Consider the following 13,132-nt stretch of genomic DNA (forward strand, 5'->3'; position numbering starts at 1 on the left):
AAAACAGCTGGGATCAGCTACCGCACCCCCCACCACCCTCAGAGCAGAAGAAGTGCTAATAGAAAACGGATGGATGGATATATATTATGCATCCCAAGAGCGTTCGGGTTGGCAGGAAGGTGACTCAAGAGGCAATCAGGCAAATTCTGAAAATATTGTATGAGCACAGACTAGAACTGCAGGATGGATCGACATCAATAAAGCAGTTGACAGGCTCAGATACAGAGACTTAATTATTGTACGGGCACTAATGAGCACAGGTCATGGCTGGCTACTTTATTGATGGAGTCTCATCAAGGAGGGGGACAGCTTCTCAATTCTGAAACATTTTCAACAGGCAAAAGCAGGGACGAGAAAGTACTTGTGGACAATTTTCAATGAAGAATGTTAAAGCAAGGAAAATCATTAGATAAAGAAAATGACTGGAGTTTTGCATACAAAAAAGTAGGAAATTAAATCCCCTCCATAATAAACAACCACTTGACTCCATCTTCCTATCATTAGAAAAGAGGAAAGGGGGTCCTGGGTGTATATTGTCATCAAATGAAACAGCTTGGAATGAAGAGTCAAATAAAGCCAGGAGCCAAGACCTGCGGTAAGAAAATAAATCATCTTTATTTGCAGATTTTCTAAAGAGAAGCAAAAATCGATACATCTAGTTGTGTACAAAATGATCTGATCATTAAAAGCATGATTAGTTTTAAAACATTGCAAACACAGTGTAGGTAGTGTTGCAAATAAACTCACCCAGCAGTAAAATGTATTCAGTCATATTCCCCAAACAGCTCTGCCGTTAATAACACCTCCTCACTCAATGACTCACAGATGAACAGGACCACACTTTATCCTCAAACTCACTGCATATCACGGAAATCTGTGATATGCAGGGACTTAAACAAAGTCAAAGGTGGTTTTTAACATTTTTCAACATAAAGCTACAGTTTGCACACAATGTGGAATCAGTTAGTCAAATCCAACCTTTAGAAGTGACCTTAATGACAACTCACTGTACTTGTTTGTGCTGTGTGGAAAAAAAAAAAAAAAATCATCCTGAGATGTGATGTGTCACCTCCTGCAGTGTTGATGGAGCGAAGAATTCATGCAGCTGCACAGGGTGTGACAAACTTATTTGGGAAAATGCACATTCTACCGAATTAGTGATCACATGTGCTTGGATTTAAAGGCCTACTGAATCAGATTTAACACTTCTGAAAATGCAAACAATGATGAAAGTTAGTCCCTGTTCCCTGATGTCCCGCATCATCTCAATTGTATCAGCGGAGAGGTTTGGGTGAATTCCCCACAACATGAGTGGATAGACCGAAATTTTCTGTACATAAACAAAAAAGGCTGATTATTAGTAACTAACTACAACATGGATCATCAATTCAATTTCATTCTGACAGAACTCTTTCTGTATTAAACACAGGGACTTTTCGCATCAGTGGTCACGAGTAAGGGTCGGTACAAGAGACCTCTTGCTTTCCGTTGGGTCGATGTTACATAGATCAGGAAAGATTCTCCAGGATACAGCAAAATACTAAACAGACTATTAGAGCATTTTGAACTTAATGTTGCACAACAGTTATGCAAGACTGTTCTAATAATCACATTAATAAGTCATATTTTTTCATGATAGTGACATAATCAAAATTGCAGCATAATTCCATTGTTTTACACAATGGTGCAAAACAATCTGCGACACAGTGGTGCAGTGGTTATCATTGTTGCCTGAGAGCAATGAGATCAGAGGTTCTTTGTCTGGGGTCTTTCTGTGTGGAGTTCGCATGTTCTGCTGGTCCCTGCGTGGGTTCCCTCCAGGTTCTTAAAAGCTTCCTCCAGTCCAGAGACCTGCAGGTCGGGCGAATTGGGAACTCAGAATTGGCTGAAGGTGTGAGCACAAGTGGAAATGGTTGTGATAAACAGGCAACTTGTCAAGGCCTTTGTTCAATAACAATAGCCGAGATAGGTTGAAGCACCCATTACGACAGAGTGCAGGAAAAGCAGTTATAGAAAATGGATGGATGGAATGTTTGAGTCCCCCGCTCCCACGGGACTGTAGCCTTTCACGCTGAAGTGATCAACAAAACTAAACTGAACCACAAGTGGGAAACAAGAAATGTGTTCTTTGAGTGCAATTTAACATTGTATACATTCAAAAATGCTTCATAAAGAGTATAAAAAAATCATGATGCCCCAGCTGAGGCATTTTCTGGCCTCTTAATAGCTTTATTAAAACTTAGCATATCCTGTATATACAGTATATAAGATACATAAGGAATCTCTCACATTATCAGCTGACCACTCACTTGCCATATTTCAGGGCGCTCTAAATGGAACCTTTCTGTTGACCCCACAGGCACCTCAATGGAAAAAGCATTTGATTGCCTGTTAGATCTGCAGCAGCAAGGCCACTCCAGCTAATGTCCACTTGGCTGGGTTCTCTTTGGTCTTCAGGTTGAAGGTCCACACGTACGTGGGTCCCCTCTGGCGGGTCTTGTAGACGGGACACTGGTACACATTCCTGTTTTCCTGCTTGTCCACAGGAACGGCCCTGATGAAGATGACCGGCATGGCTGGCGTGAGCTCTTTCAGCCGCGCATCAACAATCAGGCCGGTCTTGGAGGGGGAGAAATGAAAGAGGGTGAGGAAGTGCACGAGGAAAGGTTTAAGGAGTCACTCAAGCAGCGACAGAAACATTTCTGAAAGCTGAGGTGCCGTTCAAAAACCCTGTCCGGGCTCTGCGCTCACCACTGAGGCTGGATTAGACGACTTTTGTTAGAGGAAATGGGAATAAAGAGCGAGAGAGTGTTCCACTATTATCGGGCGGCCGGAGCGGTGTTTCCGCAAGAAACTTCAGTACCCTTGAAAAGTGGTGAAAGTCAGCGCAGTTCGAGGGGAAGTCAAACCGCGCCGCCTTAGAAAAACACAGTCTTTAAACACGGCGGAAACAGAGTGGTCCGTCTCATTAATTAATCCTCCTACACTCGACAAACAGAAGTTTCACCATGCGTGCAGAGTGACTTTCAGGAATGAACGTAAATCCTGATGACTTTGGGAAAGGGAACGCCCTAATTGCATCTGGCTGTAAAGCTTTAAACGGGCGTCAAACAACACTGACTTTGGCTCTGTTTGGGGAAATACAAATGATGTATATGAAAAGGAAAACAGAGTGCAGCGGCTTGTTGAGATTCACGAGAACAGTGTCTTTGTAATGACATATCTGACTTAACATATTAGAAATCTTACAGGAAGACTGGCGAGGACGCTTTCGATCACTGTAGCAGAATACAGAACATGACTTTGAAGGGTTGTGTCTACAAACTCAGATCAACCCAAAACTTGCAGGGATGACAGCTTTGAATGAAAGAAGGCAAAAGAGCTGGGTGGTACCTAGCAGAATTTCAACCCACATCTTAGAGGCCACAGTCAGAGGTTCAACCTACGGAGCTGACGACCTTCTTAGCCTGATGACCATAAAGGTAAATAGGAAACAATATTTATACAGACCTAAAAATAAATAATGGTCATTTTTAAATCGGGGTTGTCTTGGGAATGACCAGGACTTGAACACTAGTTTTTCACACTAGAGTCAGGTGTCCAACCCACTGAGCTAAACACCCATTGCTACTGAAAGATGTTGAGGTATAAAAGTTACTCTATTTAAACAAATATAATCATATCAAAGAAACTCAGAATTTCAAAAATATCCACACATTTCTAATAATCATTTTCTTAATCTTAAATACAAGAGTTCTGAAAAAAGTAATTTTTTTTTTTTTTTTTTTTAATATTTACAGAATAAATACTTATTTTAAAAAGAATAAGCTGAAAAAAATTGGTCAATAAATAAACCCAACCCTAACCCTGACTCCAATCTCAACCCTAACCAAGTGTAGTCAACAACACCAGTAATGCTGCCGTGTTTGCTGCACCATTTCTGCAACCTCAACAATCAACAACACTTCCAGGTAAAACATGGAAAAAACAAACACCCTCAAGTATTCATCACCATTAAACTGCGTCTACCACATAAACACATAAACTTCCCCTGCACGCTGCTTCTATTCCACACACAGGCTTTTTTATCATATATCACATCAAGCGGTCTTTGATGTCTGTAATCCCCCTTGGATAAAACGCAGGGTTCATTAATATAGATGAGTAAGTTTATCATAAATCTTTGACATTTATTGCAGCACAGAGCTGCGTCCAGGTGGACCGTCGCTCGCACTCGGCTCCTCCCTGCGCACAAGCAGCGGAGAGGAGGAAATGAAGAGCGAGGAGGAGGTGGAGGAGGCTTGAGCGGTGGGCTGCCTGACCCACCTGTGTGTTTCAGCTGCTTCTTCAACTCCAAGGAAGCAAGAAAGTAACTGCTCCTCTTTGGGGCGATCTAAGTGTACAAGTGCACACTCTGCACATTCCCTAATTAAGAAGTCTACAGGGATGCTCCCTGGAAGCTGGGCACATCTACAGTAGATAGATGGGGCCCCTGAAAGCTGAGTAATGCACTATGCTCTGGGGGGATGTGTGCAACCACGATGCAAAGCAGAAAATGAGGCCGCGGAGGGATCGGGACGGCCCTTCAGGGGCGCGTTCCTTTACTTGACTCTATTTAAAAATGAATTTTAAGGTTAGTGCTCCTTATGTTCGGATGTTCTCCTGTTATCCATCATCAGAAGTAGGGCGCGGAGGAAGGCCCAGGTATGACGGGCTCGTGAATAAAAATGTGCCGTTTCCTGAAGCCTGAATTCCTGGAGAAAACCATTAACCCTGCGTGGCAGCTGGTTCCCTCAGATTTAAACTCTGAGATCTCGCTCATCCATCTTGCCAACCTGGATTTCATAACCAATCAGGTTTCTCCCCAGATAAAGAGTGGGGAGGTGTCAGAGAGGTTAAGCCATGGGAAGAGCAAGAAGCGGGTGCTCTAAGCTCATTTGGGAAAGTGGTAGAGACCAGGTAGTAAAAATCAATCGTTGCTGCTGAAAAGATTAGCATGGACGCTGCTGTAATTTCACAGAAACACTGCATTTTTGCAGTAACGGAACAACCACAGCCACTGAAGGGCTATCTGTACTCCACACGAGTTTGGGAGTTGGGAAGAATTCCATTCAAGACGGCGGTTCATAAACGCTGTCCACCCAGTATTGCTAGCTGATATCACGCCTCACATCGTCCTCAGACTTTGAGCTTTGTCAGCTTCAAGAAAACTTCCTGTTCCACTTGAATATCATAGACACTATACTTCACCTTCTGACTTTTGCCTCCCCTCTCCAAACACAGTCTACAGCTTTGTTCACCAAATAGACTCATTAGACAAATCCCAAGGACTTAGAAAATATTCCATCTGGTGAACCAGGTTAGAAAATCAGAAAACAGATCAATAAATCCATCCCTGTCAGAGTGATTTACCTGCACATCCCAGCGTGCCCCCTCCATGTACAGCCCATGAACGTAGGCCCCTTCTCGAGGCGGTACGCTGAAGTCCTCACGATTCTTCTTGGTGACGTCGCACTGCAGGCACATGCGATCCAGGGGCCACTCATTCCTGTTAACCAAACACAAGAGGCATTACAGTACCTGGCAACAACTCTAACTCTCCATCTCTCGGTGAGTGCATGTCCGAAAGCTTAAAACCCCTCACCTTCTAGCCGTAGCTTGCATGATTGCTGTGAGGAAGGACTGGGGGTTGAAGAAGCCAGCCAACCACACTGACGAGGGTAAGACAAAGTCGGCTGACCAAGACTCCAGCTCTTTAATCCTGGCCAGTAAGTCAGTGAACCACAGTGTCAGACCGGACATGGACGGGTAAGCCCTCTTGGTCCAGCCGTCTGGCACCATATCCAAAAAGATGGCAGTCTGAAGGTTCTCCATGTCACTCGTCATGGTGAGTTCTCCCTGGATTTTGGAAGGCACAGGAGAGTGTCAGCCTAGTTAGTCAAAGACAGGATTTCCCCAACAAGAAAGAGCTTCTCACTTAGCTCTGCATTTTGAATGACGTAGCAGTTTGGCCACAATCTTCTTAACTTCCAAAATGGCAGCAGAGAGCAATGAAAACTGTACATGTTTGTTACTAAGTGGGATTAAGTAGTCGTCACTTGCAGTATATCTACTGGGTCTGAATTATTATGCTAGCTGTGATAGCAGTATGATAGTTGTGCTGCTGTACTAGCTAACATTAGTAGTTGCTAGCTGACAGATGTGCTCCTAGCTTCAGTGAGAGATGGCACTTGCATTGTAATGCGTGTCCGATAATTAAATATTTGAACATTCTTCGGAACCATTAAAATAATTAATTCCATTTCTATTTAGGTTTTTATCATCGCAAACCAGGACACTTAACCTGGCAACCAGATGCTCAAAAGACACTCCAAGTTTCTGCAAAGATGCCTCATGATTTCAATATGTCTAAAGTATGCCTCCTCTATATGGATAGACAGTTGTTCTATACTAGCTACCATTAAATCACTTTAAAATGCGTGATATGAAATAATGAAAGATAATACGATAAGATAAAAAGAATAATGTCTTTTTTGTATTGGAAAAATCAGCCTGTCTGAATATAACAACGCTCTTTTCAAGTCTTAGTGACAAATAAATAAATAAAACGTATGAAATGACTTTCTAAATTATACCTATGCTATAGTAGCACATCCAGCTTTGACAAAATAGCTCTCACAAAGTTTTCACTGTAATGATGTAAATAAATGCATTACATCTATTTGTATATAAAGATAAAATAAAAAACAAAACATTTATGAAAAAAAACAAAACAAGACATTTCCATGATCACTGCTATCTGGACTCTGGGAGCATTGTCTTTCTGCTGCTGTTCTGCCAACTTTATCTATTCTTATAAACTAATTACACTGGACCATCCTAACTATGATGAACTGCATGACAATGAGGTGCAATGCAGTATACTGACGGAAGTTGGAAGTTGATATGAATTTATTTTTCCTTTTTTTTTGTGTCTATATCCACGCTGGCTCACTCTGCTCCTTTCTCTCTTTCTCTGTCTCTCCTCCATTTTTGTATTTCACCCCAGCTAGTCACAGGCAGATGATGGCCCTCTGGAGTCTGGTCCTGCCCTAGGTTTCTTCCCACAGGGGAGTTTCACTGTTGCATCTTGCTTGCTCCGGGGGCCCGGTTGGTTCTCTCTGATTGTATAAAGCGTTTTGAGACGCCTTTGGTTGTGATTTAGCGCTGTACAAATAAAGTTTATATATATATGTAAAGTTATATTATATGACGCAACAAAGCTTTTTTGGAGTATGTTTTTAGAGCTTAGTATCTGACCACTACTGTTCAAAGCTTTGACGCCATCTAACCGACTTTTGGCACAGTCTGTATAGTCTTGTTTCTGGATAAGAAAAAACAGTGTCTGGAAAGTTAATGCAGCTCAGTCTTGGTCTCTCCACAAAATGAATTTCATTCATGGGGGCAGATGGATGCTTTGACCTTTGTGGGGACTGAAAACACATTTTTAGCTTTGTTTGGTTAGTGTTTGATGCACTTTAATGAGCAGACTGCGTGCTCAAAAATCATCTGATCATCTGATAAGTACCATTTTAATTAGGAGAATATTGACAACCGGTGATTTTGTTGTGCAGTGAAACGGTGTATTGATTCATCGCGGTGAGCGACCAGGAGGCCGGCGCGCCACTTCCTGTTTCCCTCAGAAGCCTAATGCTGGATGTAACACACTTGCATGAGCGCGAGCTGGCTGTGTGAAAGATAAGGAAGCGTCCCGTGGCTCTGCAGTAATGAGAGAGCACCGGCTGGAGCGCCGCTCTCCCTTCAGCCATTGTGCGGGAGGTGATGAATTGCGGCGCGCGAGACGCCACTGTGTGACAGTCATAACAATGCTTTATGGGGCTGATATGGTCCCGGTCCCATAGATTGATCTCGCACTTCTGACTCTCCTGATCGGTCAATCCAGCAGCGAAGCCGCCACCTGAACCGCACCGCACCGCACCGCACCGTCTCGCCTCGCAGAGGCTAACATTCTCCCCTTTTTTTTTATTCCGCTATAAAGTCGAAATGGAATTCCATTTGCTGCTACAACGGTCTACGCGGCTTTTAAATCACTGAGCCGATTTATTGAGGCTTGTAGTGTCGAAAGATCGAAGCCTCATAACTCCAAACAAACGCTTTTACACATTTTGGCCCCTCCCCTTTCTCCCCCCCCATCCCATTTTGTTGTCAATGCATGACTCAGTCAGGCCTGACACACACAGACACGCGCGCACGCACGCACACACACACACACACACACACACGTACACATGGTGTGGATGTCTCATTCCTCTGCGTAGCTCCACGGGCCAGATCCCTGAGTCATTTATAGGACCGGGCTTCTGACAAAACAACAAGACTTTATGCTTTTACTGTGCGGGGACGCAAACGTAGCAGGCAGCAGCAGGCAGCAGCAGCAGCAGCAGCAGCAGCAGGGAGGCTAATGTGGTGTGAATGGTGGGTATTGAGGAGGATTGGGGTGGGGGGATGGGGGAATCGTGTTCCAGCCGATTTGAAGAGACCCCCCTAGTAATTACTTCTACACTTAACGTATTAAGCAGCAACCACCTGTTCAGCCGCAGCTGGGGAGCCTCCTCTGGCGCTGACCCGCGCCTGTCTGAGGCGGCTTCCCAGCGAGTCCCCGAGCACGCGGACAATAAGGCCATATTCGAACGGGGAGGTGGGGAATTGAATTGATTGTCACCGTGTCGCTGGTTAATTAACTCGCTGTTCACGGGCCACGTTCTAACCGACGGCAAATTATGGGATACGGCGTGTGGCTGACACGCGTGTTGAGCGGGAGGCCGGTCTGACTCACAATAACGATCTGGCCGGGTCGCGGTGATTCGAGCCCGCTGCGTTTGTTGTGATGACGTGCAAGTAATTACAACATGCGTCGCCGCAACAACGAGACTATTAAGTGACATTAGGTGCCATTAGGGCTGGACCGTCGTCGTTGGGAAGATTACTGAAATTCCAATTTTCTGACTCGTTCCAAAACGTGTTTATTGAACCATTAGACCGCAGGGGCATTGATTGGCGAAATTTGAAGGCTGAAATTTCACGATTGTTTGGCGACTGTTTAAATGAAGCTGTAAGTAAAGACGGCAGAGCACACAGCATGCTATTAAAACACACACACACACACACACACACACAGAGTGGGTTTTCTACATAAACCTCCATTCAACTGAACAGAAACTGGCTTTTTTCCCACTGATTTCATGGCCTGATGCGTAGCCTCACTCCAGGGGTGTAAAAGTTACTGATTTGTGAACGGCTACTATGAAATGAACATTCGGTTTCTTGAACGCCATGTTCATACAGTAAAACCATTGGGCCACATTACCTGACTACCTGCCGCCTTTCGTGTCAACATGTAGAAACAAGTTTGAAAGAAGAAGTCATGAAGAAAGGAGATGCAAGTATTAATGGAGGACTTGTTACTTTCCAAAGTGAGCCGTTATCAGATTTAATTAAGTTTAATGTGACTGACTTTTGCTGACCCTTTGCCTTTTATGTAAATGTTAGGTCATTCTGAATGTTTTATAATTTGACCTCTTTGGGTCTTAATTATTTAAATGAAAGGACAAGAGTGGTGGTAAGGAGCTGAAAGGTGACAAGAAGCTAAAGCTGGACAGCGATTCATTCTCCGAGCTCATAAACAAAAAGGTGGAACCCCTTTGAGTAATATTTTCCATATTGTTGTATTATATAAATAATCATTATTTCTTGCAAAGAGGTTCGACACAAAACGCAGAATATATTCAAAAGTCTTTTTACCTTCAGCCCCAAGCTGAGCTCTTGGAGGGAACGTCGTATCTCCCGTGTGAGGAAGTTCATGCGCTCACACTCCTGCAGCGCCACCACCTGGTACGGAGTCCTTTCCTCAGCTTTCCCCATTAGCTCAACCATGTTGAACTCCTCCGGAAGCTTTTCCATGATTTCCTCCAGCACTGCGCGCACCTGGTGAGGAGTGACGGGATGTACATTTGTTATGAAGACAAGAATTGACAGTTTGTTGATTCTTCATCTTCTTTTAATATTACAGAGGCACTCGACACATGGAACCAAAGGGGAGAGAACAGCCACTAAGGCGTGACTCACGAGGGACAGGAGTTATCTGTATGAGATGAAATCAGTAGCGTTAAAGCTGACATCCTGAGAAACACGTACAGTCTCATAAATATTCATGAAGACTTATTTTGCAAGGCAGCTCTTTGTTTTCAATAACAGTCTAATCCCTCCACGCAGAATCAAGGCTGACATCATATTTTTTGTGATGAAAGCTAACGTCTGTGTCGACATTTTCCCAAGGCAACTAGCATTAGCGATCTATCAACGGATTTGGAGCCGAGGTCATCATTTCTATGGATTTCTCAGCTCAAATATCTGATCTGGTTTTGGCAGCTACTGAGCAGGCTGAATACAAAGTGAGCCCCTCTGGTGAGCTCTGAATGGCTCTGTCATCTCTAAAGACAGGAGTATTCAGAATTGGGAGCCCAAAAGGTCACAAATCAACATGCATTGAGAAATGGGAGAACACACACACACATGCACGCACATACACGGCATTCAAAAAGAGAAAAGCTTCACCTCAGAGTAAAAATCTGAAACTAAAACAGTCTGTATATGAGCAGTGCTGTGTTCTATCATGGAAGCATCGCTGAATTTACTGTGAGCTCATCTCAGTCCTAATGGTTCCGGCTGTAATTTATTTTACTGTTTAATAAATTAAGAGGAATAATTATTGTTAAAAACAAAAACAAAAAATACTGGACAACACATCAGGCAAAAACAGGCATCATGTGTTGGGTAAGTGGAGAGAGGAGGAGCTTTATGAAACACCCCTCTGATCAGTATCATGACTTCATACTTTTTTCACTTATCTAAAATGTCCTTTTCCTTTGCAGATTACAAAGTTTGCACATTAACACAAGATAGACGCTGAAGTCATCTATCAGTCAGATTTCGCTGACTTGGCACATCCAATATTAACAGCTTCCATATGGCAAAGACACTGCTGAAATAGCTTTCTGTCTGCTTCTCTGATGTTCAGTGGCACTGACAGATTTGTAGGCGTCTGTTTCTTGAACGTATGTCACTCATGTTTAAGCGGGAAGAGATGATGAAAACGGTTATGACAACAGCAACAAATTGTTTTTGGCTGGGAGTCAACTGCAGCTAATTTTGGACAAAATTGTCGGCAAAAAGGCAAAGGAGGCAAGTTGGAGATGAAAAGCTATTAGTTCAGAGCGAAACCACAAAAAGTGATGATTTGTTGATTTGAACATGTACAGCACAAAGAGAGAAAGCACTGGGTGTGTTGCACAACGGCCACAGTACATATTTGTGGACCCGTCCGAGTAAATATTGTTTCCTATCAGCCTGCCTGTAGAGGAAATCAGAAAAAAGAGTCTGAATGAACCGGCTGGTAATAAATATTTATAATATAATTATGTAATTAAATATTTATGAAAATATTCTTGAGTTTATTATGCTACTCTCTTATTACTGCTGACATACTCACAGCATTGTATTCTTGTTCAAAGAAAAGGTTAAAATGTAAAGCATTTTGATTTGAAAGTTAATAAATAAATACACATTGATGGCTGCAGGAGGACAAGAAAAACGTCAAACCTGGAGACTTGAAAACTGTAAATTATCTGTTGGATAAAGACAGTTCTGATTTGAATGTGAGCAAATTTTAATTTCATTCTTTCCCCACCAACCTAACTGTCTTTCTAATGAAGGTCTGTGTAGGATCTCAGTCATCTAGGTTATCAGTGTATGGATCTACAACATTGTACTTTAACTTAAAGCTTATTTAAAAATTCTCCATACAGCCCAACAGAAGATGACCACGCTGACTGGGACAAATGCAGATTCAGGAGAGACTAACTGAGATACTTTTCAGACATTCATCCGTCATCATCATCGTTCATGGCACCCATCAAGTCGATCATCTTTCATCATATTGGTCCTGATGAATTTGGGGGTTCAAATAATAGTTGTCAATATAATAATGCTAAGGCATTTATCTGTTTCATGCCAGGCTTGGCGTCTCTGTAGAAAGTATCTCTTAAAGAGATTACACTCCCTTGTATTGGCATTTGGTGGAACTCCTTCCCTCTGTGAAACTCCAGAATGGGTTCAATGGCTTATGTGAACAGAGCCTCCATATACATACTACTAAGTAGACAATGGGTCATGTTTCAATTTTGGACGAACTAACCTTTTATCATGTGAAAAGGCGACACAGAGTCGACAGCTGTTTGCTTGGAATCCCAATGACAATTGACGCAGTTGGCAAAAGACAGGTTGCTGTAGATTATTTTGCCCGTGATAAAGCTGAAAAAAATGTCACTTTAAATATTGTTAGTGTGCAAAAACAGGATATGGTAATCACATCCTAATTAAGAAAGGATCTTTTTTTTTTTATTTAAAAAACTGACACAGAAATGTTTGAAGAAAAAAAAAAAGCTGACACTAAGAAGAAGCAACGTTGATTAAAATTTATGAGAGGGCGTTTGCTCCTTGGAAGGAGCAAACAAGGCTGCGGTCTCTCTGACATAATATTTGTTTAAGCTTTCACACTCAAGTAAGCTTTGTTTCACGGCAGTACTGGAGCAGAAAATGCACCTGAAAATGCCATCCCTGGAAAAATCACCTTGGGTGCAGCGAGAGGCCCCCAAACAGTTGGTTGGCAATTTATTTCAATTCAGTGTGCAGCGGCTACTGAAAATGTCACCTGTTGTCATCATACATTTAAGAGTTGAAACTCTGCTCCTGGAGTTCCGCAACTCGCTCCACGTAGCGAGGGGCCTCGGCTAAGGGTCGAGGTTACCTCGCTCCAGATATCTATTTTGTTTGAAGGCTGGACTTTTCAAGATGAAACGCTATGTCAGAATCTAAACCGGATGTCACCTTGTATCCCTCGTTTATCCAGCTGCAGGCACTGACCGGAAAGTCCTGTGGTCATCACAACTCATGTGAGCGCAGGCAAACTACAATCACACACTGACCTTACACTTACAAGCCAGTCTATTAGGTGTGCCTTGCTCGTACTGGGCGCCTTATAAAGTGGCCAGCGAGTGTATGCATGTATGCACAC

The 13,132-nt window shown here is 42.9% G+C and overlaps 1 protein-coding gene across 2 annotated transcripts in view; it reads right to left on the reverse strand.

The window, feature by feature from the left end:
* Positions 1 to 2,310: 2,310 nt before the first annotated feature.
* The window catches only part of dnah9 (dynein, axonemal, heavy chain 9), a 156,519-nt gene continuing 145,697 nt past the window's right edge, over positions 2,311 to 13,132 (reverse strand). For both annotated transcript variants that reach the window (XM_076033699.1, XM_076033698.1), the window contains 4 exons: positions 9,802 to 9,984; positions 5,645 to 5,898; positions 5,413 to 5,548; positions 2,311 to 2,619 (listed from right to left, as the gene is read on the reverse strand). In XM_076033699.1, coding sequence (XP_075889814.1) covers positions 2,392 to 2,619; positions 5,413 to 5,548; positions 5,645 to 5,898; positions 9,802 to 9,984 — 801 coding nt within the window. In that variant the 3' untranslated portion in view covers positions 2,311 to 2,391. The remainder of the gene's footprint in view (positions 2,620 to 5,412; positions 5,549 to 5,644; positions 5,899 to 9,801; positions 9,985 to 13,132) is intronic.

The sequence above is a fragment of the Nelusetta ayraudi genome, unplaced genomic scaffold, assembly GCF_046127955.1.
Source record: "Nelusetta ayraudi isolate G7.1 ecotype Tasmania unplaced genomic scaffold, CSIRO-AGI_Nayr_v1 ptg000042l, whole genome shotgun sequence".
Taxonomy (NCBI): domain Eukaryota; kingdom Metazoa; phylum Chordata; class Actinopteri; order Tetraodontiformes; family Monacanthidae; genus Nelusetta; species Nelusetta ayraudi.